Source organism: Phacochoerus africanus, chromosome 4 (genome assembly GCF_016906955.1).
Source record: "Phacochoerus africanus isolate WHEZ1 chromosome 4, ROS_Pafr_v1, whole genome shotgun sequence".
In the NCBI taxonomy this organism is placed as follows: domain Eukaryota; kingdom Metazoa; phylum Chordata; class Mammalia; order Artiodactyla; family Suidae; genus Phacochoerus; species Phacochoerus africanus.
The window spans coordinates 45,691,989-45,719,427 of record NC_062547.1 but is presented as its reverse complement, the minus strand read 5'-3'; the positions used below and the strand labels follow the sequence as shown (position 1 = coordinate 45,719,427).

At 41.9% G+C, this 27,439-nt stretch overlaps 1 protein-coding gene across 1 annotated transcript; it reads left to right on the top strand.

The window, feature by feature from the left end:
• Positions 1-1,397: 1,397 nt before the first annotated feature.
• LOC125125346 (uncharacterized) lies at positions 1,398-4,959 on the top strand. Its single transcript, XM_047776216.1, has 6 exons — positions 1,398-1,603; positions 1,932-2,410; positions 2,581-2,806; positions 2,903-3,179; positions 4,239-4,370; positions 4,796-4,959. The coding sequence occupies exons 2-6, from the start codon at positions 2,153-2,155 to the stop codon at positions 4,929-4,931; spliced, it is 1,029 nt and encodes a 342-aa protein (XP_047632172.1). The 5' UTR covers positions 1,398-1,603; positions 1,932-2,152; the 3' UTR covers positions 4,932-4,959.
• The last annotated feature ends 22,480 nt before the right edge of the window (positions 4,960-27,439 follow it).

Sequence of the window (27,439 nt, the reverse complement as noted above, 5' to 3'; positions counted from 1 at the left end):
GCATCTGCAACCTACACCACAGCTCACGGCAATGCCGGATCGTTAACACACTGAGCAAGGCCAGGGATCAAACCCGCAACCTCATGATTCTTAGTCGGATTCGTTAACCACTGCGCCATGACGGCAACTCCAACCTACCACACTCTTAAGTAGCAGAGTCCAATTTACATGCCGCACCGCATCTGTTTACCCCGAGTTAGCGAACTTGGTCTTGGAACTAACTCCTCACGGAAAGCCTAGCCGAGTACTCATAATTATAGTGCTGAACCCCCAAACCCTGGTCTGGCCTGTGCACCCAATTTCTGCTTGTAGAAGAAACCAGGATTTACGGAGCCCAAGCGGTCCGCCATCCTGAACTCTTTCTCACCGTGCCTTTCTTGGCTCCATCCGGGAGTGCACTTGCCCTCTATGAACCAGTTTTTCCGTTCCCTTGGTCTCCCGATCCGCTGTCTGTCCTGAGGAGAGTGAGATGCAAGCACCCGATTCCCTAGCCCCAATATTTTATTCTCTTGCGAAGAAGGAGAAAAGTTGAATAAGGGTATCTTGTAAATTAGATGTTCCGAGTCCAGAGAGCACAAACCGGCAAGGGGAACAAATGTGCCGCGAGGCAGGTGTGCGGAAAGATATAGAGAAGGCTCAGGTTCGGACCTGTGGCTCGGGTCACACTCATGGCAGAGTTCGGTTTAATTTCGGCTCTGCCTGGGGGAACCACTTAACTGGGGTCCTTGCTGCCCTCCACCGGCCCCCGATGCTGTTGCAGCGTTTGCCGCGCTGGAGGGTCTGTACAGGCTGCTGCGGTTTATCGCTGTGTGCTCCGACACGGTGATCCTGGGCAGCATCAGAACTGGACTGGGGTAGATGTGGGCACAGGGCTGGAATCACAGGTCACTGGAACATCTTGGCAAACAGCAGCCGGAAGCAAGGGGCAGCTGGGCAAATGGTTCTGGGACATTGATGGCCTTAGATGATGAATGGTGGGGCTGGAGGAGTGGGGCTGGAGGTCGCTTGGCGGCTTGGGAAGCATCTATGCCGTGCACGTCCCTGCCCAAGCCCAGTAGGGCACCATCTTTCCCCATATGGTGGACCGACCACCCAGCGCGACTCCAGACATCCGCACAGAGGTGGGGATTGGGCAAAATGGATCGCGATCGCACAGAATCCCCTCTGCACGTCCCTGGTAAGCTCTTCTCGATCCCTCCCTGGGTGGAGAGCAGGTACATGGCTACTAATGATACCACTCCTTCAAGACGGGAATATGATGCCCCCGCTTCAAAAATTAATATATTGAGGTGCTAGAAGACACTAGCCCGATGACCTTACTACCTAGAAAAGGCACAGCTGGAACAAAGTTTCCGTGTGACAAAGACTGTGATCCTGCCTCTTGCTTCCCACAAATCCTGCCTTCCTGTGCTTGATTCCAGCTGCCTGAATCAGACCCCCTGCTTGGGCACAGAATCATCAACCTGCTGCGCATTAACCTCCCAAACCGCACTTGGACATGGTAGTCTTAGGGGACCGGGGATGCCTTGTAATGCTGGACTCTGCTCTACAAAGATCGCATAGCTGGGGATGGAGAGGGATGCGAGCCTGTGAAACCGAACAGGTAAAGTTTACCATGACGTCAAACTGTCCTTAAATTCCTGCTCACTTTGCGTGTGTTTTTCGTTGGTGCCCACCAACCTCCCCACCCCCTCCCACCCCCGCCATCAATGACCTCAATGCAAATACAAGTGGGGTGGTCCTGTTGGACGCTCCAGGTTCTGGACGCAAGTAGTGACACAATCCTGGGGCTCAGGATCTTTCCTCTCATTGGTTGCCTGGAGCTCTGGGACCACCCCAGATTCAGAGCGGCGGGAATAAGAGCAGCTGCTGGTGCGGGGAAGGATTAGAGGCACTACCCACCTCAAGTGTCTCTGCCACTTCTTCCACAGTGCCATCGCCTGACGCCAACGCTGCTGCCTCTGCTCCCTCCTCTGCTCCAGTCCACCTGGTTCCTGCTGCCCGGTAAGCCCGGAGATGCCTGCTAAGCTGTGGTTCTGTTTCTCTCTCCCTCTCCTCCCTTCCCTCTCTCTCCATTGGATTTTCTTAGCTGATCTCTTTTCCCGTCTCAAAGTTCCTGTCCACTTCTCTCTGGGTCTCTTCATCCTGTAATATGCCTTACTCTGCAATTCATTCTAGGCTCCTTTCACAGGTAACTCTGGATGGTCTCAGTTCGGGGATTCCCTGCTCTACTCTTCCTGAGCTGAGCTGGGCTCCAGTCTTGTCCCCGCAGCAGACGTGCTTAGGTCCGTGTTGGGATTTTGGAGCTCTCCAGGCACTTCAGGGAGAGGAGGATGCAGGAATAGCTTTGAGCAGAAGAAACTTTCATGGATCCCATCTCCTCTTACCTACAAGGATCGCTGGAAATGGGGTCGGGACCTGGGACAGTGCAGATGGGTGGCAAATAGGTCTAATGACTGAGGGGAAAGTAGCTATTAAACGCAAGCCCCAGTCGAAGGTTCTGGGAACTCCCCCTCCCGCACCGCCACCCCATTTAATCTTGGGTCCCAATTTAAGACTGTACCGGCTTGATTCTTACAGGGTGCTCTTTGCCAGAGTATGGAGCAGCTGGACGGTAAAATCTGGTTCTTCAGAGTCTCAGGGATTCCAACTGCAGAGATATGTCCTCCCAACTCCCCTTCCCCCCAGCCAGGTATAAGCAAAAATCAGGCATCAGGAGAGATGCTGATGGGTTGCACTATGGGAAAAGCTGTGGTGACAGGTACTGCGAGTCTGTCCTCCAGGAGTCCTGGCCAACAGGTTGAAGGTGAGAGTGTGGGTGTGCTGGGCAGGGGGCTATGGACTGAGACCTCCTCACCCAGTTGTCCTGCTAGGCTTCTTTGCTAAACCAAGCATGTTGCAGGCTCACTGGATCTTCCAGCAGTCCACTTGGCTGAGGAGGAAATGATGGTGAAAGGAAAGGACACGAGCAGCCTGAAGCCAGGAAGCCAGGGAGTTGGAGGCAGAGGCAGGAGCAGAGCCCAGGTCTGTGGGCTCAATGAACTTGGAACTGCTACAGGTGGTGACATTGTTCTTCCCTTGCATAGGGGCACCATGGGCTTCTGGAAATTTCCGCCCTTCCTGGTTCTCAGCATCCTGGTCCTGTACCAGGCAGGCATGTTCCACACAGCACCAATGAGGTAAGACAGCACTGGTGGCGGTGTTCTCGCTTCCCACGGCCCCCGGAATCATATAGTTCTGTATTGTGAGTTGTGCTGTGCTGAGTCTGGCTCTTGGTGGGCTTCTGTGTATAGGGGGTGTGGGGTCCTAATGTATGAATATAGTCATGTATATAAGTTTATTATAAATATTTTGTGAGTCCAAGATAATACCACAAAGTTTACAAATAAATAGAAGATATACAGTATTCACTATAAATTTCATAAAACTCACTGAATCTTACAGCATTTTTTGTTGCTTTTTATGAAATGTTTATAACTTTAGCAAACCTATATAGTAATTTAGCCATAATTTGAGCAATGAATTGCATTCTAATCTAAGTAATTTGTCAATAAATTTGTTATTAAATCTGAAAGGTAATCTATACAATTTCTCACCCTCTTTCAAATTATATTAATATGAAACCATTTTCATATTCAAACTATCATCATTTAATTTTTTTTTGTCTTTTTTGTCTTTTTTGTTGTTGTTGTTGTTGTTGCTATTTCTTGGGCCGCTCCCGCGGCATATGGAGGTTCCCAGGCTAGGGGTTGAATCGGAGCTGTAGCCACCGGCCTAAGCCAGAGCCACAGCAACACGGGATCCGAGCCGCGTCTGCAACCTACACCACAGCTCACGGCAACGCCGGATCATTAACCCACTGAGCAAGGGCAGGGACCAAACCCACAACCTCATGGTTCCTAGTCGGATTCGTTAACCACTGCGCCACAACCGGAACTCCCATTTAATTTTTAATAATGGCTGTATTTAACACTAAGCTCATACAATTCCTGAAGATCTAACCATCAGCTTTCAAAAGCCTACATGATGCACTTTCAGCAGAACTACTTTGTGGACACCCCAGAGCCTAATTCATGGTGAAGCAGCATTTTTGGATGAACACTAGCCTTATGCCCTGACCGTTGAGAATTTCGTCAGCCTTATTCTCAGAGGAAGTGGCAGAAACCAGGAAATCTGGCTGCTTATCCTAGGGCTGTGGTAGGCTCAGAGCGCATGTTGGGCTTGCTTTCCCTTCCCAGATTGCCTTTGGAGAGCAGCTTTGATTCTGCCACACTCACAGAGGAGGAAGTGTCCCTTCTACTGGTTGCAATGGTGCAGGATTATGTGCAGATGAAGGCCACTGTACTGGAGCAGGAGTCAGAGGACTTCAGGTCAGTCTTTGCACCCCTCCCAGAATATGGCTTACCCTCTCCCTAGAGTACCAGGAAGGCATATCCTTAAGAATGAGATTTGTTATAGTGCCATAAGCCTTGATGTCCCATCTCATAAGCCTTGGTTTATTTTTAGTTTATTACACAGGAGAGATTGGCTATTACAGTTCTGATTTCCAGGTCCAGTAATGCAGAGCCACCTTTGGGTTTTCTGACACCCCTGAAAATGTCTATGGGGAGTGATGATGCATTTTCCCAAAAGCCCTATGGTTTTCTGTTGGGATTTTGTGTTTAGCAGAAACATTTCAGGTTCACTGGTCCCTCTCAGAGCTGTAATTTTCCACTGATGGTCAGTCCTGGGGGGAATCACTTGCCCTAAAGCTCTCATTGGCAGGCCTTCTCCTTGTCTCCATCCTGAAAATCAGCATCACTGCCCAGGAGAGATCCTGTAACACTGCTAGCTGTGTGACCCACAAGATGACAGGCTGGCTGAGCAGATCTGGGAGCGTGGCTAAGAACAACTTCATGCCCACCAACATGGGCTCCAAAATCTTGGACTGATGCCGCAGACAGCCTCAGGCCTGAGCTGTGAAATGACTCCAGAAAGAAGGTGACTGCTCTAGAACCTGGGATAGCAGGGCAAATGGCTGGGTATTTCAGGGGTGCTGGCTACACTCTAACCCTCCCTGAGCCTGTACTGTAAAAAAAAATCCACAATGAAGTTGCTGACCCCATTATCCTCAGAAAGAAAAGAGAATCCCAATAGCCAAAACCCCTATAACTTAGGTTCATTTCTATTTTTTCCAGTGTCTCCCAGTGACTCTGAGGTCATCTGTCAGGAAACATAGATTCTATTCTTTTTTCTTTTCTTTTTGGCTACACTTAAGGCATGTGAAAGTTTTTGGGCCAGGGATTGAATCTGAACCATAGCTGTGACCTATGCAGTACCTGTGGCAACACTGGATCCTTAACCCACTGTACCACATCAGGAACTCCTAGGTCCTATTATTTTAAACACTGTTCCCTGCAGTTATAATTGTGATTATTCTAGTTTTTGAGTTTGAAAGGTAATGATCTTATCCAGTGAGTTTGAAGTATAACTACAATGTCACATACATTTGAATTCAGAGCATAGACTTGGTTTCAAATGCGATGTCTGTCTTCTACTAACTATACAACCATGGGCCAGACCCTCTCTGAACCTCAGTTCTACATGAAACTTTAAGGCAACGATAATATTTACCTGTTATCATTAATATAAAAAGTAATTGAGATAATTCATGGCAAGAGCCTCACTATTAATAAGTAATAATATTCTAGCTCTTATTTTTTTTTCTCCTAGGTCACCAAGGAACTGAACTCTATTTCTTTTAATCTGCAGTGAAAGCAATTTATTTGAAAAATAGCATGGAAGACACACATATATGCATGCTTCTTGCTTGAAATACAGCTTTTAGCTTGAAATAAACTAAAACTAAATGCAGAATAAAATCATTGCAGCTACCTGATATGTATCATTTTAATATTTGATTCTGTATTCTATAAGTATGACTCATGTCTCGCTGGCTTATCTGGTAGCAAATCTGGACCCTGTCAGCCAAGCTGTTGGTGGTGGCAGCTCTGCTAAACCTCAGGGGCACATGAAATTGCTGCCTTATCAGTGTCTGTGGACATATAGTCATGCTTAGCCCCTATGGAACATATAAAGAAATGTTCTCATTTGTTCACTTCATCAAGCCAGAAAATATATTTTCAGTACACTTAAAAGGAGTCCCTGCTGCTATTTATGCTGTTTCCCCCATAGAACCTCAGGGACCTGTGAACACTCGGTTGACCAGGTTGGCTCAAATGAGGCAATAACGTGCTTGGGGTGGGTCCTCAGTATCCTGTACCCTCAGTGTCTAGTGAAACATCCTTATGGGATTAGAATCCTCAGCATCTCAGAGAGACATTCACATTCTCAGAGGGCACCCTGGTTCCCAGCCCCAGAAGTTATCTGTTCTCTCTCTCCTTGACTCAGGTTTGCCCTTATCCATCCCTGCCTTTCCTCCCAACAGCTCCTCTTTACACACCCTATAGCCTGCAACCCTTTAGAGCAATGGCTCACAGCTTGAAAGGGTATCACAGACTGGCAGACCTGGAAAGGTCCTCAGATGCCATCCAATCCAACTTTTTACTCTTGAAGTTGCAGAGAAGGAAAGTATGTTGCTCAGGGTCCTGCAATAACTTTATCACAGACATCCCTATATTTAAGAAATAATAATTGAGTGTCTGCTATCTGTTTGATACTATCTGAGCTCCAGGAATAAAGCAATGAACAGAACAGACAAAACCCCCTGCATTCAAGGAGCTTATATTCTAACTGGAAGAGACTGAGGTGATACATGCTGTGGAATCAGATACTCAGTATTGGAAATGTATCTGCGATGTCAAAGGGCCTAATGGTTCATGTAGTATAGGAATTTCCCAGTATCAAAATCCCTGGCATCTACTGGTACTGCCAATGGCCAGCAGCTCATTGTAACATCCAACGTGACTGGACAGACAGTTTCACTGGTAGACAGTTCAGTGGTGTTCCTTAGTTGGAAAAGTCATATCCTTTTTCCTACTGACTAGTTATTTCTTTAAAAGCATAGAGAATTATGAACCTTGTTCCCATGCAGTCTACATTCAATAAATAGCCCTACCTTAGCCATAAAGGTAGATCAGACCATCTCTCCCTTAGGGAAAAAATATTCCATTAACGCCCCATCTCAAGAAGTAAACACTAGGGGCACTACAATGACTTATAAGGTCCAAGTTTATTTTCCCTTCCTCTCATAACTAGTCCCATTACTGGATGGTCTCATATCATACTTCTTCCTCACATTGGCCTTCTCGCTACACCTCATTCTGTATCCATCAGCATCCTGAAGTATTTGTACCTGCTGGCATCTCTCTGCAAAATGCTTTTACCCAACAACCCCTTCTTCTCCAGATCTCTAATGTCACCTACCCTGACTATCCTTTTCTGAAACTGTATCCCAACCTGCCAACACCCCAACCCTCTTCTACTTTGCTTTATTTTTTCTCTTTACTATTCATTATTTACTATTATAGCATATATGTTTACTTATATAGTTTACTGTTTATATCCTATGCTGTGAACAGTGTAAATTTCACATAGATAGGAATACGGCTATTGTGTTAATCTGCTGAATGCCCTTCACAGAACAGTATGTTTGCACAAAACAGAACTCAAGAAATATTTATGTATACATGTATGTGAAAAAAAATTTAAAAAGAAATATTTATTAAATTAATGGAGTCAAGTCATCTTCTCTTTTGTGTTTGTGGTCAATTCTCTGGTTCCTTCTAGGCCCGATTTTCTTCAGGCTTAGTTGTGGAAAGGCTTTCATTTTCAACAGTTACATCAACCTGATGGTCAACCCCTCAAGCACCTGGAGACTCCTACAATTCCTGCCTCAGAGCCTCTACAGGGACCATTTCTTCAGCTTAAACATAATTCTCACACTCCCTTTTTTCTTCCCTGCCAGGTGAGGACACAGCAAGTAGAAGGACACTTGTAAGACAGGAAGAGACGTCTTACCACACACCAACACTGATGGTACTTTCATCTCGTAATTCCAGTATCCAGAACTAACAGAAAATAAATATCTGTTGTTTAAGTCATCCAGTCCTATATTCTGTTATGGCTGCTCAAATAGACCCTCATAGGAGGCATTCATGGATGGAGTTATTTTTGCTACTATAGCATGTTTTTCTTTTTACTGAGATTTTGGGTTTTGGGCCAATCTGTTGAATAGATAATTTGGCAAATTCACTTGTTTCTTTCCTTTTTTTTTTTTTAAATAGGGCCACACTCACAGGATATGGAATTTCCCAGGCCTATGCTACATCTACAGCATCAGGGGATCTGAGCTGCATCTGCGACCTATACTATAGATCACAGCAATGCTGGATCCTTTAACCCACTGAGTAAGGCCAGGGATAGAACCCATGTCCTCATGGATACTAGTTGGGTTTCTTACTGCTGAGCCAAGATGGTAACTCCTAAGTACAGGTCTTTTTAAAGTTAAGACAATAATCATAATTTACAAGGAATGCATGACTTTAAACCTAGCAAAGAGAATCTATTCTATTCAATGGAAAGTGGAAGGAAAAAAAGACCTCAAATCATGTAACAAAATGTACTATGTGTAAAAGGATGGCATAATAAATGCTTATATAACTTTACAGTACTTGTAAGTTAAAGTCACCAATGAAAAAACACATACCATCAGGTTGAGTTTTGTTTTTTTTTTTTAAGGCTCCATCAATGTCTTTCTACATGAGAAACATTAACAGCATAAGGATTCAGATTGGATGAAGATAAAAGGGTAGTAAATATACACAAGACAAATATGAATAAAAATAAGTTGAGGTAATATTCTATATGGTCAAAATAGAACTCAAGATGAAAAAACGTATAGGGAAAGTGTGATATACTTTAGTATATAAAGGAGTGATGGCGCATGAAGACATATTTATTATGAACACATACATGTGCACCCAACCATGTGGCCTCAAATTATGTAAAACAATTGACAGAACTATAAGGAGAAATATATATAAATCAAGAATTGCTCTTAGAGAATTAATGCACTCTTCTCAGTAAGCCACGGCTTCTAGTATCATCTCCCCAGTACCAGATTCCACACTGGCTCTGCAAATATTCCCTGACAATATGGTGAATTTCAGACATCATACAGTGGTTACACCCACAAAGGGGTGATAGATTTTATTACTGATCAGATTATGCCTACTTGTCCCAAATACCAGTAAGTAAGCCAAGTCATCCCACATTGATTTGAAACACCACCCTTATTTTTACTGATCATCTTCCAGCCTTTTCTTCTCTATTTATGTTTATATACCAGTAAGACAGTTTAATAACTAGCAGGGCAAAGGCACCCTTATATTTCTCTTTTTCAAAATGCTCTTGGCAATTCTCACACATTTATTTTTCCAGAGAGAAGTTAAGATAATTCTCAATTTTTAAAAACCCCTATTGCATTTTAATTTGCATTGGGCTTTCCAGGTAGACAACTGTAACATCTATAAATAATGGTAAATCTTATTTCATATTTGTGGTCTTATTATATCAAGTAGAACTTCTTTCATATTCAAGAATATATATATGTATATATATGAATAAACTTACTGGATATTCAGATATTTAAAAAAATCAAACAGATACTAAGTTTTATCAAAATATCTTTTGTTAGATAAAATATTATCTCATGGCCTTTTTCCTTTGACTTATTAATTTACCTAATATATTTCTTTTTTGCTGTTTTTGTTTTTGTCTTTTTGCCTTTTCTAGGGTTGTTCCTGTGGCATATGGAGGTTCCCAGGCTAGGGGTCGAATCAGAGCCGTTGATGCAGGCCCACGCCTGAGCCACAGCAATGCCAGAACTGAGCCATGTCCGTGATCCACACCACAGCTCATGGCAATGCTGGATCCCCAACCCACTGAGCGAGGCCAGGGATCAAAACTGCAACCCCGTGGTCCCCAGTTGGATTCGTCTCTGCTGTGCCATGACGGGAACTCCTGAAGTGATCTTTTTAAAACAGAACTCATACCACATCTATCCTCTGCTCAAATCTTTCCACAGGTTCCCCACCTCCTCCAGAGTAAGAATCAAAATTGTTATGGTAGTCTAGAAGGCACTACATGATCTGACCTCATATAGTTTCTCTAATCTCCCTTCCTGTCAACAAACCCATTGCTTACTCTGCTCCCAGCTTCCTCAGAGTCTTTGAACTTCCTATTTTCTCTGTCTTGTACACTATCCCCTCAATGTCAGTATGATGGACTCCTTCTCTCCTTTCAGAGCTCTGCTAAAACACCACCTTCTCAGATTTGGCTTCCCTTACCACTACATGCAAAAAGGCATCCCTTCTCTGATCTACCTTATTCGGCTTTATTTTTTCCAAAGTACTTATCAAGATCTGAAATATTATATATTTATACTGGCTTTCTGATCTATGTACTTCCACTACAAAGTACATTCATTCTATGAATGAAATTACATGGTTTTGAATCTATATCCCTGGAGTTTAGAATAATTTCTGGAACATGGTAGCCCTTCAATAAATATTTGTTGAGTTAATAAATTATGAAACTATATAAGGCTCTGATTTTGATCTCTAAGTTCATCTTTAACCACGTGACATATTATGCAATGGAAAGATCTCATTTTTTTAATAGTCTATAATTTGTGTTTTGATTTCCTGCCTTTAAAAATATACATCAGTTATTTAGTTCCAGGTATTTTGCACTGAGGTTATATAAAATGATCTCCATACTTTTTTTTTACTTGTGAAAATTATTGAGATTTATATGACACTTATTAGGTGATCCTTTCCAAAAAATTTTGTTAATTATAGAAAAAAGTATTTCCCCAACGTAAAAAAATTTATATCTTTATCTACCTATAAGTCTACAGGTATGAAATTAATGTGATTAATGATATTGTTCATGATTTTTGTCTTGTGGTTGACTTTGCAAAGACCAAGACAGGGCAAAATAGTTTCCAAACACTATTGTTTTTTTCTAGTATTTGCATTCTAAAACTTTTAGTTTACATAATGTTAATTTTTTCTTACCTTTATAAACAACTTTAATAAGGTATAAATATAAAATTATATACTTTAAACCATATTATTTCCATGAATTTTACCAAGAATATGCCATATAAACCGTGTAACAATTACCACAAAAAATAAAGTTCCATCATCCCAGCATGTTATTTATGCTACTTTGACATCAACAGCTCCCAAACCACTGCCTCAGACAATCACTGATATGATTTCTATCATCACGGATTCGTTTTTAAATAGCTATGTGATATGTATTCTTTCTTATCCAGCTTCTTTCACTGAGCATCATGCTTGGGAGATTGATTTATATCGTTGTAGGGGATTAAATGGGTATTAATTAGGTACTAATTCCAAAGGATTGGGGAGAAAGAATTAAGTAGCATTCCATGTATACAAAAGATGTATTGTTAGACAGATGTATTGTTTCTAGCCCTAGTTATTATGTGTGACACTCTTAGGAACATTCATGCAAAAGTATTTCTATGAAGAGCTGAAATCATTTCCCTTGGATAAACAGCCAGAACTTGTATGGTAAATGTCTGTACAACCAAACTGATTACGCCCGTTTACAAAAGGCTCTGCCATTTTATACTCGCGACACAAATTTCAGATCATTTAACTTGCTCCACACAACCTTGACAATGACTGGTATTTTCAGCCTTTACCATTTTAGCCATTCTAATGACATTATAACTCATTATAGATTTTGATTTGTATCTCCTTAAGTAATAGTGATAATGTACTACAGCCAAATGTACCTATTGGCTATTTGTTTATACTATTTTGTAATGTTCCTGTTTCACTATTTTGCCCATTTTTAACTGGACATCTTCTTACTATTTAATAGTACAGATCTTAGTATGCCCTAGATACTAGTCCTGCTTCCTTTGAGGGTATTATTTCACTTACCTTCTCACATTTCTCTCCCTCTGAATCACTTCCTCTGTGGGAAACCAGGTACCATGAAACAAAGGCCATTCAAGCAGATTGTGGAGGAGTCTTTGTGTCAAGGAATGCAGGTCTCTGACCAACAGCTATTAAGGAATGGAGGCCTGTCAACAACCAAATAAGTGAGTTTAGAAGTGGTTCTTGGAGTTCTCTCAAAATCCAGGGTTAAGGATCTGGTGTTGTCACTGCTGTGGCTCAGATCATTATTGTGGTGTGGGTTTGATCCCTGGCCTGGGAACTTCTGCATGTTCCAGGAATGGCAAAGAAGAAGGAGAAGAAGGAGGAGGAAGAGGAGGAGGAGAAAAGGACGAGGAGAAGGAAGAAGTGGTTTTTCAGCCCTATTTGAGCCTGGAGATGATGCAGACCTCGCTGCGAGCTGGATAGCAACCTCAAGAGAGACCCTGAGCCAGAACCACCCAGCTAAGCTTCTCCCAGACAACCTACCCTCAGGAACTGTGTGAGACATTAAGTATTTGTTCTTTGGAGTTGCTAAGTTTTGAGATAATTTGCTAAATAACAATATATATCAAAACAAAAATCAACAGCAATAGATAGATAACATCCATCCAAACTATGATAACTTGCTCAATACCAGGTTTTTTTGTTTTTGTTTTGCTTTGTTTGGTTTTTTTTTGTTTGTTTGTTTGTGCACCCATAGCATATGAAGGTTCCCAGGATAGGGGCTGAATCAGAGCTGTAGCTGCTGGCCTACACCACAGCCACAGCAACGTGGGACCCAAGCTATGTCTGTAACCTACACCACAGCTTATGGCAGCTCCAGATCCTTAACCCACTGAGTAAAGCCAAACTGCGTCCTCATGGATGCTAGTCAGATTCGTTAACCACTGAACCATGACGGGAACTCCTCAATACCAGTTTTGACAAAGCACACTCAGTGAAGTTGACTGTATATGAAGAACTGATTTCAAGTTACAGAAAGGACGCAATGTCAGATTTCCTCCATCTGGCCCGAGGCCCAGATCAGTTTGGGTGCATCTCCATAAACTGCTTTCACTCCAAATAAAATTAAGTTCCTATGTTCTTCTTCATTATTGAATGCTTTTTACCAGCAGCCTCTTTCTCTCCGTAATGTCTCATTTCTCTGCAAACTATAGCTACTGTTTCACATCATTTTTTCTGCCTCCAAGATTCTCAGGGTGGGCAGAAACCACTAAGGCCATGTAGACCAAACATGCATGCTTGAATCTACCTATAGTATACCCTGAGTCATCTTCTAGTTTACTTTTAAATTATGAGGTCACTGTCTCCTGAAGTAGCTCATTATATGTTTGGATCATTCTGACTCTTAGAAAATTCCTCTTCTATTAAGCAGAATTCACTTTCCCAGCTCTCACTTGGTTCTCAGGAAACCCATAAGGGACAGACTTTCCAGAGATAGTTGGCTGTGACTGAGACCAGATTTCTGAAGAAAGGATTGGGTATTAATTGCTGGAGTTTTAAAGTAAATCATATTTTCTTTACTATTAAGTCTCTGGCTGGACTTGGTCTTCTATGGGCTACCTCATTAGCTGGATCCATCCTAGACAATTATTTATTTACTATCAAGAATGTATCTGGGGTAAGGGAGAAGGCTCTTTGATTATTTGGATCATCAGATATTTCTACCCTTGGTGAAACTTTTCTGGATATTCCTGGAGCAGTTGCTGCACATAAATGATTGGCAGAGCTAACAAATGCCTTGCCTTTGTTTCTTGTAGGGCCCCGAGCCAAGCATTAAAAATTTGGACCTCATCTCTCCTAGTCAGGCTAGCCAGAACAATGATGAGATTGTTTCCATAAAGAGGAGTACTCTAGGAAATTCCTGGAGAGCTTGGCTCATGTATAGATCTAGGAAAACTGTAGAAGTAGTTTCTTGCCTACTTAAATGCAGCCTACAATGGCCATGTCCTAAACAAAATCTTTCATGCTATGTATGAAGTGGCACCTGACTATTGTTCCAGCCTCATTTCTCACTATGCTCTCTCATTCTGACCTCAAATTACACTGGCATTCTTTCAGTTTGTCAGAATCTGCACATTCTCCCTACCACAGGGCCTTTCTGCATTCTATTTCCCTGTTTCAAATTTCCTTTACCTACTCTATTCTCAGTTAACTCTTACTCATATCTTAGATCTCAGGTAAGTGTTGCTTCCTTAGATAGGTCTTCCCAGGAAACCACCATGAGTCTAGGATATACTTCTTTCTTACTTGATTTCCAAGAGTGTACATACCTTTACTTACCTTACTATTTCAGTATTAGAATATGCAGTTATTAGTGTGAATATTTGATTACTATCTAATGGTGTAGCTAAAAGTTCCATTCACACAGGAACTGCATCCATTTTGCTCTCCCCTGTAACATTTAACATAGAACAAAGCAGAGTAGATGCTCAGTGTTTGTGATATGAAGAAAGACAGTAATCAAAATACATTTTGGCCAGAGCAATCTTAAGAAAGAAAAACAAAGATGGAGGCATCACATTGCCTGATTTCAAACTACATTACAAAGCCATAGTAATCAAAATTGTTTGGTACAGGCACAAAAACAAACACATAGATCAATGGAAACAGAATAGAGAGCCCAGGAATAATCTTGTGCTTATAGGATCAATTTATAACAAAGGAAGAAAAAATATACAGTGGGGGAAAAGATAATCCCTTCTATAAACAACTGAACAGCCACATGCAAAAGAATGAAACTGGACTACTTTCTTGTACCATATAAGAAAATAAACTCTAAATGTATTAAAAGACTTAAACGTGAAAGTTCCAGCTGTGGTGCAGTGGGTTAAGAATCTGACTGCAGCGGCTCAGGTTGCCGCAGAAGCATGGGTTTGATACCCAGCCTTGTGCAGTGGGTTTAAGGATCCAGTGTTGCTGTAGTTGTGGTGTAGTTTCAGATATGGCTTGGATTCAATCCCTGGCTTGGGAACTTCCATATGCTGTGGGTGTGGCAAAAAAAAAAAAAAAGAAAAGAAAAGAAAGAGGAAAAAAAAACACCTATATGTAAGATCTGAAACCATAAAACTCCTGCAAGAAATCATAGGTAGTAAACTCCTTGACATCAGTCCTAGTATAATTTTTTGGGGTCTGTTTCCTCAGGCAAGGGAAACAAAAGCCAAAATAAACAAAAGGTACTATATAAAATTAAACACCTTTGCACGACAAGGGAATCCATCAACAAAACAAAAAGTCAACCCACTAAATGGAAGAAAACAGTTGCAAATGATATAGAACTGATAAAGGGTTAATAGCCAAAATACATGAAAAACTTACACAGCTCAGTATCAAAAAACCCAGACAATCCAATTAATAAATGGGCAGAGGACCCAAACAGACATTTTTCCAAGAAGGACATACAGATGGCCAATAGACACATGAAAAGATGTTCAACATCACTAATCACAGGGAAATGAAAATCAAAACCACAATGATTTATCACCTCACAACTGTCAGAATGACTATTATAAAAAAGACAACAGAGGAGTTCCCATTGTGGCACAGAGGAAACGAATCTGACTGGGAACCATGAGGTTTCAGGTTCAATCCCTGGCCTCACTTAGTGTGTTAAGGATCCAGCGTTTCTGTGAGCTGTGGTGTAGGTCGAAGATGCAGCTTGGATCTGGCATTGCTGTGGCTCTGGAGTAGGCTGGCAGCTGTAGCTTCCATTAGATCCCTAGCCTGAGAACCTCCATATGCTGCAGGTGTGGCCCTAAAAAGCAAAAAAAAAAAAAAAAAAAAAAAAGACAACAAATAACAAGGATGTGGCAAGGATGTGGAGAAAAGGGAACCCTTGTATACTGTGGAAACAATATAAATTAGGACATCTGCTAAGGAAAATCATATGGAGGTTCCTCAAAAAATTAAAAACAGAACAACCATATAATCCAGCAATTACACTTAGGTATATTTATCTGAAGTAAACAAAACCATTACCTTGAAAAAATATATGTACTCCTATGTCCATTACAGCATTATTTAAAATAGCCAAGATAAAAAAAAAATAGCCAAGATATGGAAAGAACCAAGCACCCATTGACAGATGAATGGATAAAGATGTGGTATATACAGACAACAGAATATTACTCTGCCATTAAAAGCATGAAATTGTGCTATTTGTGACAACATGGATGCATCTATAGGGCATTATGCTAAATGGAATAACTCAGATGGAGAAAGCCAAATAGCATATGATTTTACTTATACATAGAATCTGAAAAAACAAATGAACAAACAAAACAAAACAGAAGCAGACTTGGGATAGAGAGAACAAATGAGTGGTTGCCAGAAGGGAAGAGGTGGGGAGGCTTGGATGAAATAGGTGAAGGGGATTAAGAGGTACAAACTTTCAGTTACAAAATTAATGTCATAGGGATATAATATACAACATGGGAAACATAGTCAATAATATTGTAATAACTTTGTGTAGTGAAAGATGGTTACTAGACTTATCATGGTGTTCAGTTTGTAATATGTATAAATGTCAAATAGCTATATTGTATGCCTGAAACTAATAAGATATTGTATGTCAACTATATTTCAATTTTTAAAAAGGTGATAAAAAATGGGAGAGAATATTCACAAAATCAGAAGTATTCTGAAGTTCTCTGGTGGCTCAGCAGGTTAAAGATCCAATGTGTCCTAGGTTCGCTCCCTGGCCTGGGACTTCCCACGTTAAAAAAAAAAAATGGGGGAAAAAGGTGATAATATGATAGCCAAAACAAAAAACAAAAAACAAAAAACAAAAAACACTTCAACAAATGATATCTTTTAAGTAGCACAGTAGCTATTTTCTAATCTAATCTAGAGAGAGAAACCTTTCCTGGAATGTGATATCACATCAGTAAAAATGAACAGCATTCTGTCAGAAAAACAAAGCAACCACAAAAATAAATAACAAAAGCCTCAATGAGCTCACAAGTCACTGGATCCAGGTCGAGTTAATTATGTCTCCTCTGGAAATGAGAACTATCAGTCATTCTATCTGGACACAGGAAGTTCCAGAAGTTCTGAAGGTCTTGTGAAGAACGGTAGGAGCTTCAAAACTGAATGGGAAATGACCTTGTAAAGTGGCAGGTGATTGCCACACAGCTCTGATGAGATAGCCAGATCCCTTCCCCAGCATAGCTGAGGAAGACTACCTTTGCGGGAAAGCTGCCTACTCAATCACTTGCAACCAGAATTCTGGAAATGGCAGAATACCCAACAGCCAGAGCTGAGGATTTGAAAAGGAGAAATTGTGCTGCAGGTAGGGCAGGATCACTAAGGCTATTTGTCCTCAGTCTCTGGAAAGGTGGGCCCAGGACAAGATCCAGGAATGCAAATGCAACTCCACAGAACCCCAGAGAAATCACAAAGCACTGTCACATACACAGAACCTGAGCAGCTGCCAAAGCATGCTGGGCTTACCTACAAGGCAGGTACGTAATCTTGTGAGGTGGTGCTGAGCTCAGCTGATTTCCAAGAGTAATCAAATAATTCAGCCTCATTCAAACTAAGTGTTGAAGACCTAATCTCTAAGTAACGATATCTATAGATAGGTTCTTTAGAAAATAACTAGATTTAGATGAAGTCATGAATGTGGGACCCTCATATGGGATTTGTACTCTTTATAAAGAGACATCAGAGAGCTTTCTGCATTACCTTTGTCCCCTCTGTTCCATGTGAGTGCATAACAAGAAGGTGGCTGTCTGCAAGCCAGGATGAGAGACCTCAACAAGAACCTAATCTCCAGCGTCCAATCTCAAGAGCTGTAAGGAAATGCATGTCTGCTGTTTAAGCTACCCAGTCTACAGCGTTGTCATGGCAGGCCACAACTAATATAGTGGCAGTGATATAGTAATGAAGAAAACACACAGTCCCTACTCTCACTGGAGGATGAATAGGGAAGTTTGACATCAAACATTAACACAAAATATGAGTAATAATCAGAGTGTGCGGTGCAACACAGGTATATGTAACAAAGATGTAGCCTTGCCAGGAATGAAGGGAAAGAGCTACCTTAAGAAATAAATTTTAATTTGAGATCTAAGGATTGAAAGGCAATGGGAGGACATTAAAGGGCTTTCTAGCATAGGGACCAGGGGCACATTGTAAAAGTCAAATGGTGGAGCCTGCTCTTACCAGCTCGTGCAAGCCACTGCTTGCATCTCTTCCCAACTTTGTGTTCTGTGATGTTGCATTGCAGCTTGACAGTAGACATGTTGGGAGGATTTACACAGTGGAATTTCCTAAGGGCTGCAAATCAGGCCTTTTTTTTTCCCCCAGAGAACTACCAGTTGTTAAATATTTACCATACACAGCTGTAAAGCATCTTTAAGACACAGGGAGTAAGGTAGGAAACGGTGTAAAAGAGAAAAGTGGAAAGAGATGAGGATAATAAGCTTTCAGGAATGATGTGCAATCATCAATGTCTTAAAAGAAAAAACCCCCAACTTTCCCAGTTTTTATAAACAAGGGTGGGAACCACTTGGTAAGATATAGAGGGCCTTGGTAAGCTATGGTTAAGAGGTTGGATTTTATATTAAGATCAAAAGCGGGTAGAGGATTCTGAGAAGATGGCTGAACAAGAAGATCCAGAATGAAAAGATTAAAGCCACTGCACATTCATCTAAGGAAGTGGTAATTCTCAATGTGGTACATTTCTATTCAAAACTGCCTTTAAAATGAATGTATAAGACTTGAGGACTGATGCCAGCCTTTCAAGAATTGTAAGGGAAAATTGAATTTACAGACTTCATAAAAAGTAGGTATCACTTGAAGTAACTAATTTCTCACAAGCAATTTTTTTTTTTAAATTTATTTGGCCAGGCCTGCAGCATGCAGGAGTTCCCAGGGCAGGGACTGAACCAGAGGCACAGCAGTGACAATGTGAGATCCTTAACCCACTAAACCACAAGGCAACTCCCTCTCATAAGCAATTTTAACATTCAGTTTTTCTTTTTTATTTCCCTGTGAGCACACATCTCCAAATCGTAACATATGATGGTGGAAAAATAAGCCATACAAACAACTTTCCACAGCCTTCCAGAAGTAAAGGAGATAACAGTCTCCTCCCATTTCCTAGAAAGATGTACTATTTTAACAACTCACATCAACTTTGAGACTTTGTCAAAATTAGAAAATACTTCTAAAACAATGGGAGACCTGTACCCATGTTTCACAACTAAGATAAAGGGCAAGTAGTTTAAAGCATTAATATGTTAGTACGTTGAAAACCACCTAAGGCAGAGTTAGGCAAACGAAGTCTACTCTTCAGTGCATACATCCTTTCTATTTTTGCTCCTTTCTCTTTTTCCTCTGACCCTGATAGCACAGTTTAGCCCTATTAAATTTATAGTAAAGAGCCATCTTTGTAAAGAGCTACATTTGCTTCAGGTAGTTGTACCAGCAATAAAATTGGTTACTCATGCCAAATTCTTTTTTTCCCCCCCCAGGGCCACACCTGTGGCATACGTAAGTTCCCAAGCTAGGAGTCTAAACGGAGCTATGTAGAGCTGCTGGCCCACCCCAAGGCCACAGCAACACCAGATCTGAGCTGCCTTTGCAACCACAGCTCAAGGCAATGCTGAATCCTAAACCCACTGAGGGAGGCTAGGGATCAAACCTGCAACCTCATGGTTCCCAGTCGGATTCATTTCCTCTGCGCCACGACGGAACTCCACCCCCCTTTTCTTCTTTCATGCCAAATCCTTATGCATTATACTAGACCTATATTTATAATCTGTAATCTGTTTTAAGACTTAAATTACCCCTTCCCCAAAAGAATTTTTATAGTAAATAGAGTTCCTTTCACTTCAAATATCTATGTATGAGAAACAATTTCCTATTCTGCGTGACACCACTTCACACAACTGGTTTAAAAACATTTTTTACTTTGTAGGCCTAATAAACTGTTCTGTAATTTTTAACCAAGAACATCTGAGTAGCACTTAACCAGGTTCAGTTATTATTATTACCATTCGGCATATGAGGAAAAATTAAGATTTAGACAGGCGAAGGTCAAGTTTTATATGATGAAAGAGGACTCAATCTCGTCTTGTGCTTTCACATGTTATGATTTCTCTAGAATACTAATGATGCTTCATGCCAACATACCAGAGATCAAATATATTTGGTGAAAACTATGGACATACACTCAAGAACTGGAGGATGAAAAAATAAAATCTAAGAATTATATACATTTGCTTAAGTCCAGCCTCCCTTTAGCGACATAAACCATCAGTGAACTGTAGAAATCTAAAATAATTCTTATAAAAACTGGTTTAAATATGGATATAAGACCAAACCTGAAGCATCGCAATTGCCAAACAGCCTTGCTATACTTTTTCTTCATAACAGGCACAATTTGGGGTCTATCGTTTGATTTTTTTTCTCACTAGACTGTAACTCCATAAAATCGGGTCGTAACTGCCTTCTTCACCTCTTCATTCCCAGCACCTGACCGAGCCTGGCTGGTTGTTTCCTATAAAGGAGCCGACTCACTGGGTCAGGGCCAGTGTTCTGGAAACTTCCATCTCCGTGAGATCAGAACACCCCTCCAAGCGCAAGCTAGGTTTGTGGCCATTCCCCTGCTAGCTCGCAGCGGCGTGGGGCCTGCAGGTCACTCAGCAGGCCTGCGTTGCAGTTTCCTGCTCTGTAAAACTGAGAGAACCAGAGGACCTGCCCTTGGGTGCCCTCACTGCAAGCGAGGCCGGCCCAGCGGCGCAGCCTCAGTGTTTGCTGTGAGGAAGCTCCTAGCTTCGAACAAAGTGAATGGCAGTGGGACACCACACTGATTGATTTTTACTCATTAATTCATTCGCTCTTTCAGTCATTTCCCGGAGGCCGTCACCTGCGTTCTCATCCTCACATCTGACGCCTAGACCAGCCATTCTCAAATGCAAACATCCAACAACCTCCTGTTGACTATCAATGGGGTGCTACAATTCGGATGCCTCGTTTTCCCGAGAAGCCAAGCCGTTCGTGAACGCTGACCTAGCGGCTGTGGGCGGCTCAGCAGGGACCAGAACGTAGGTCTTGCCCTGAGGGTAGCTACTGTCCCGCGGGACTGGAAGGTTGACGGCGGCCGGGACCTACTGCGCAGGCACAGGAAAACAAACTAGTGCCCTTGAAGGCGGAAGGATACTTTCAGTGGCCGTCGAATGGCCTGGGCTCGTGGCTGGGCGGGGCTCGTGGCTGGGAGGGGCTCGTGGCTGGGCGGGGCTTGTGGCTGGGCAGGGTCGTGTCTGGGCAACACCCCGCCTCCACCGAGGCTGCGCCGCGAGCGGATCTCCTCAGCTCCCTGCGCCCCCTGCAAGCGGGCTTTTCTCCACGTCCTAGGCGCACTGAGGAGAATTCTGACAGCTCATGTCCTCTAGCGTTTTACCCCACCTGGGGAATGCCCGGGCCCTCCCCGCAGGAGGCCGGTCGGGTTGTACCTCACATATATACGAGGCTCCGCTTTTTCATGTACACTTGAGGGAGCGAGGCGCCTAGTGAGTAGGTGTTGACCATAAAAGGCTGTCCCTGAAGGCTGTCCTAGTGGACCCCCTACAAAGAACAATGGGAAGAGAGCGCCACTGAGGGCTGCAGTGAACGCCTCAGCTCCACGAGGTGTTCCATGAGGCTCCTACATGGCCCAGGTTGGAGCTGCAAACTCCCGTTGCATCCCATCTGGATATCCCAAGGTACGGCCCCACTGGCATGTCCATTGGCTGAGTATAGGGTTCTGGGGCCCAGTCACTTCTGGTTTTTCCCAGCTCCACAGTCCTCTGGGGGTGGGCTGAAGGCATGGCTGTGCTGAAGGCCTTTTACAGACTGTTGACACTAGGGCTCAGAAGACATGACAGCACGGCCTCCCTCACTGGGCCGGGGCAGATCCTATGTCCCTGTTGGCCAGCCCTTTTCTCTGGGTATCTTCTTAGGAACCAGGTCTGCTTATTTCAGAATAGAAAACTGGGGAGATTATCAGCACTTGAGTTTTTTAGCTGATTGGGATAATCTTTAGAATCTCCATTAGAGAACTGACCCATCAGTGTAAAAAGAAGCAATCATACAGTTTTGCCTCTTTTACTCATCTGATTTTTCCTCTTTAGGTTATGAGGCATTTTTGTTTGTGATGCCTTAGCAGTTGTGATGATTGTGCAGTATTTATGTATGAACTCAGGTTACCTATCGTTTCACGCTGGTCTTCTAGGAAAATGGAAAAAAATGTATGAGATGATTGCTAAACTTAGTCCTCAATGTCTAACTAAAGGTCAGTGGAGATGGCCTAGGATAGTTACTGGCATCGTAGGAGGAGCCCAGTGATGCCGAAGTCCACCCTGACTGCCTTTCTCAACTTCTTCAGGCTTTTATTGACTGGCTGGCCACAACCGTTACACAGTATGGACCTTGGCTCAAGTGTGAACCTCTTCTATCATTTATTTTCAAAAAGGATTATAAAAAATCCTCCCATTTGCTTAAAGTAAGGAGCATTTCTTCTTTGGCATTCTCCCCCTGCCTACATTAGCAGATGAGAGCTGGAGCACTGACAGCAGCCTGACTCACTAACTGTACTGATCAGATGCCTTCTCCCCACCCCCACTGCACCTTGGGGACAGTGTGTGTGGGAGGTCGTCTTGACTCACTAAAAGTCTCTCAGAACACAGATCCTTTCCTGTCAACCTTTTCATCATTTATCGTGTTCACTCAGCACTCAGCAAAGAGAAATAGCTTTCTTTGATCCCCCCTCCCCTGTATTTGCTCCTAGAGTGATAGGAAACAACCAGTATTATGTTTGTGAATTTTATCAGGTCAGGGATGTTTGGTAGAACAGGAAATGAAGGGTTTCACGCTTTCATGGCAAAGATCCCATCTTCAGTATGCTGGGCAGAATAGGTACCTAGAGAAATGTAGGCACTGACATTTCTGTATGCAGACAGTGATGGTTTCAGCAGAGTTGCTGTGTTCCAGCTAGAGCCTCTTTCCTGGGCTTTGGGAGCCTCTCTCTATTCTGAGGGGTTCCTGCCACTTGGATGACTGCATCCCGGGATTGAGCCCTGGGTGCTCACCCCAGGGCACAACGATGCAGTCAGGACACAAATTTCTTTATGTGAACTCACAGTTGTGTTTCATCAGAATGGAAGGGAGTGACAGGGAAGTGCCTAGCAGAACCATATTGGAGCCTGAGGCAAAAGAAAAAAATCAACAGTTCTTACATTGCCTTATTAAAAATGTGATATCTTGAAAGTTCCTGTTGTGGTGCAGCAGGAATGAATCCGACTAGCAACCGTGAGGTTGTGGGTTCGATCTCTCGTCTTGCTCAGTGTGTTAAGGATCTAGCATTGCTGTGAGTTGTGGTGTAGGTTGCAGACACTGCTTGGATCCCAAGTTGCTGTGACTGTGGCTGAGGCCGGCAGCTGTAGCTCTGCTTCAATCCCGAGCCTGGGAACCTCCATATGCTGTGGGCGTGGCCCTGAAAAACAAAACAAAACCACACAAAAAAAGCGATATCTTGTTCATCATGGATTTTTGCATTAATTTTGATTTTAAAGTGTTATGTTAAAATGTTGTCTTGATTAGTGAGCATTTTGGTGCCCTTTAAATTTTGCTCACAAGGTAAATGCTTTACATGCCTCACCTATTCCTAGTCCCGGGATGTAGGGTACCCAACTGATGATTCGGTTTCAGTGATGTGTAGGAAAGTGATTGTGCACCTGGTTTTTCCTGCACTTCTAGGAGCCACCATCAAGGTGGCTGGCAGAGCAGTGGTGCCTCTTGGTGGGAGTTAAGAAGCTTTATGAAACTCTCCTTGACCGTTAAAAAAAAAGTAGCCCCCTTGCCTAAAATCCAATCTTTGTGAGTTAAACATTCCTTAAAACAAGTTGAGTTGGGATATGCAAAGTTTGATGGCAGGAGGGTAAAGTGTTAAAAAGTTACTAAAACTGCATTTATAACATGAATATGTTTATTTCAGCATTTTTTTAGAAGCAGGACAGCATGGGAGGCATGATGACACTGATTTGTTGAGTTGGTTATGTTGTTGGTGGTAGCTGTGGGGATTGAAGGAAAGGATGCAGAAAGCAAAAGGAGGTTAAACTAAAGAGAAACTTTTTTCTCTTCACAATTTTTCAAAAGGCTAGATGGCTGTAAAGAAATCACACTTCTCCCAGGAGTCATTCCTGCCATTTCCTGGGGATGCTCAGTCCACCATCCTCTGCCCCTGCCTCTCCTCCAGCACCCTTGTTCCTTTCCTTGTATTTAAAGAGATTAGACGTGGATGAACACTTAGTGACCATCTTGTTGAAGACCTTCTTCCAAATGTCTGAGTGGAAATATAATTCTCTGTCCAAGGTCATACAGGGCAGCACGAATAGAACCAGAAATCTGGGCTCTGGATTTGCCAGATGTTCCTTCAGTCATTCATTATGGGATTATTGATCACCTACTAGACTAGATGCTGGGGATGTAATAGTGTGCAAAATCAGTCATGGTCCCCACTTTCCTGGGATTTATAGTCTGTTGAGGGGGTGTGTACACAAATAATCACAGAATAAACATATTATTACTAACAGCTAAGTTTCCTGATGTAAAGAAACAATTCTATAAGCCTGTATCACACAGGAAATGTGATGTGTTGGAGATCAGAAATTGCTGTTTGGGTTATAGAACCAGTTTATATCCAAGAACTTATTGCCCCCATGATCATGTTTATGGCAAGTGTTACTGAAATATTTCTTAAGTTACTGGTCCTGTATGGGACATTGTTTTCCAGGTAAAAAGGGAAAGAAAGTGGATGTAACAAAATCCATTCTTTAAAGTCATTAAGGGTACACTCAGAAATAATGTTTTACCAACAGTCTGAAAATTCCTTGGCCCAGTCAAGTTGACACATGAGATTAACCATCACATAACAGTGTTCCAGATCCCTAAGTAAAATTCCCACTTGGGTACCCTGCTACCTGGATTTGTCAGATCCCCAAAGACAGTTGCTATTGATCTCTCTGATAATATCCTAATATACACCAGGCTAGCAAGCACTTCATTCTTTCTAGTTCTCTCACAATATGTCCTTTGATAGAAAGCTTTTGGCTCTTGACTTCAAAAACTAGGAATTTCCTAAGTGGTGGGAATGATAAGGATGATTTTGTTATGTTAATGAGGTGATTTAGGAACACTTTCAAAGATGTAAGCTCTTTGCCTGTGCAGCCAACCCTGTGATGAAAGGTTGAAAGTTTTCACCTCACTCCCTGATCTGGCATGGGTGAGGGTTTGGATTTGAATTTAATCACCAGTGGCCTGTGATTTAATCAGTCATGTCTATGTGGCAAGCCCTCCATAAAAACCCAAAAAAGATGGGGTTCAGAAACCTTCTGTGTTGGTGAACATGCGGGGATGCAGGGAGAGTGTCTTGAATGGAGAGAGCATGGACGTTCTGTGCCTCTTCCCACCTGCCTTGCCCCATGCATCATTTTCTTCTGGCTGCTCCTGAGTTATGTTCTCTTATAATAAACTGGTAACTCTAGTAAGTAAAATGTTTTCCTGAGTTCTGTAAGCCACTCTAGCAATTAAACAAACTCTAGTAGAAGGTCATGGGAACCTCTGTCTATAAGAAGCACAGGTGACAACATGGACCTGTGGTTGGCATATGGATTTTGTGTGGAGGGAGCTCTGACTTGTGGGACTGAACACTTAACCTGTGGGGTCTGATGCTGTCTCCAGGTAAATGATATCAGAATTTAGTTGAATTGTAGTACACCCAGCTGGTGTTGAAGAATTGCTTGGTGATGTGGTAAAACCCCATATGCACTAGAATTGGTGATTAGAGTCAGAGGCTTCTTATTACTCAATTTCAGAACTTCATAATAAGCTCTCAGCTATGAATCTAGTGATAGTCTAGAGCTTACACATGAATTTAAAATAAAATTTAAACCATTCATTTTGTCTCTCCAAGGTTTTGTGAGTGTATTTCTGTACTACTGGTATTAAATTTCCAAAGAGAACAAACATTTACTTAAAATATATTTAGTTAATCATCTAAGGTAATTTTAGAATATATTATAAAATAGAACTTTTATTTTATAAGTAAATTTTGAGATTTGGTTATTTCTGCCCCCCTGTTATAAAAATAGTTAAATACAAATTACAAGTAAGGTAGTTATGGAAAGAATACTTTTACTATTAAAAAAGCTCTTAAATTTTTCTAGAAAATGTTGGAAACGCTAAGAAATTATTAAGCAAGTAGCATGAGTAACTATATAATTCATTAAAGAGATTAAAATTGGTAGATAAATATAATGAAAATGCACAACCTCACTCATAATACTAGATGTGAAAGCTCTGGAACTCATAACAATTTTATTCATAAAAAACAAAAAATGGGCAAAGCCCAGTTGTCCATTAATAGGAGCATCAATAAATACTTGTGGAATATTCATGCTATGGAATACTACTCCACAATAAAAAGGGGAAAAAAGCCCTGATCGTACATGAAACAACAGGGATGAATCTCAGAGACATTACGCTGAGTCCGGCATGGCTGTGAGCTGTGGTATAGGTTGCAGACATGGCTTGGATCTGGCACTGATGTGGCTCTGGCATAGGCTGGTGGCTACCGTTCCAATTTTTTACTCCTAGCCTGGGAACCTCCTATGCTGTGAGTGTGTCCCTAAAAAAAAAAAAGACCAGTAAAAAAATAATGAACACTGTTTAGTGATACACATGCTAAAGTGAGGGGTAAAGAATAAGTTGAATACTACTTACTTTGAGATAAATTAAAAATAATCTGTATTGATGGATAGACAGAGGGATGGTAAGATATCAACATATGTGTTAAAGCAAATATAGCAAAATGTTTAAGTCCAGGTGTTGGGTATATGGGCATTTGCTGTACAATTCTTTCGATTTTTGTGTTTCAGTTTTTTCATAGTAAATTTTTGTCTAGTCTTTGATGTACTATTTTCCCAGTTAAATGAGAAAAAAAATTTAAAACATTTAAAAAATGTGAGCCACAAAATATTTTTTAAAATAATACAAAATGACGGCCATAATGCTGTGGATGTGGTACTCTCTTATCTATGGGTATGTAATTGATATAATTAAAAAAAAAACTTGGCAGTTTGTATCAAAAGCCATAAAATTGACCTACCTCAAGTAATAATTCTACATATAGAAATCTACTATATTAAGGGAATTGACCTCAATCATGGAAGATCTTGAATAAAGGAAGATGTTCATTACAACTTTCTTTCTTTCTGTCTTTTTTTTTTTTGGCTTTTGTCTTTTTATGGGCCACACCCACAGCATGTGAAGTTTCCCAGGCTAGGAGTCTAATCAGAGCTACGGCTGCTGGCCAAAACCACAGCCATAGCAAAGCAGGATCCGAGCCACGTCTGCGACCTACATCACAGCTCACGGCAACACCAGATCCTTAACCCGCTGAGGGAGGCCAGGGATGGAACCTACGTCCTCATGGATGCTAGTCAGATTCATTTCTGCTGAGCCATGACAGGAAC

Excerpts from the sequence above, each read along its gene's own strand:
- LOC125125346 (XM_047776216.1), top strand. The coding sequence starts at position 2,153 with ATGCCTTACTCTGCAATTCATTCTAGGCTCCTTTCACAGGTAACTCTG. Across the intron at positions 2,411-2,580 it reads CAAGGATCGCTGGAAATGGG|GGTGCTCTTTGCCAGAGTAT; the intron begins GTCGGGACCTGG and ends TGATTCTTACAG. Across the intron at positions 3,180-4,238 it reads TTCCACACAGCACCAATGAG|ATTGCCTTTGGAGAGCAGCT; the intron begins GTAAGACAGCAC and ends TTCCCTTCCCAG.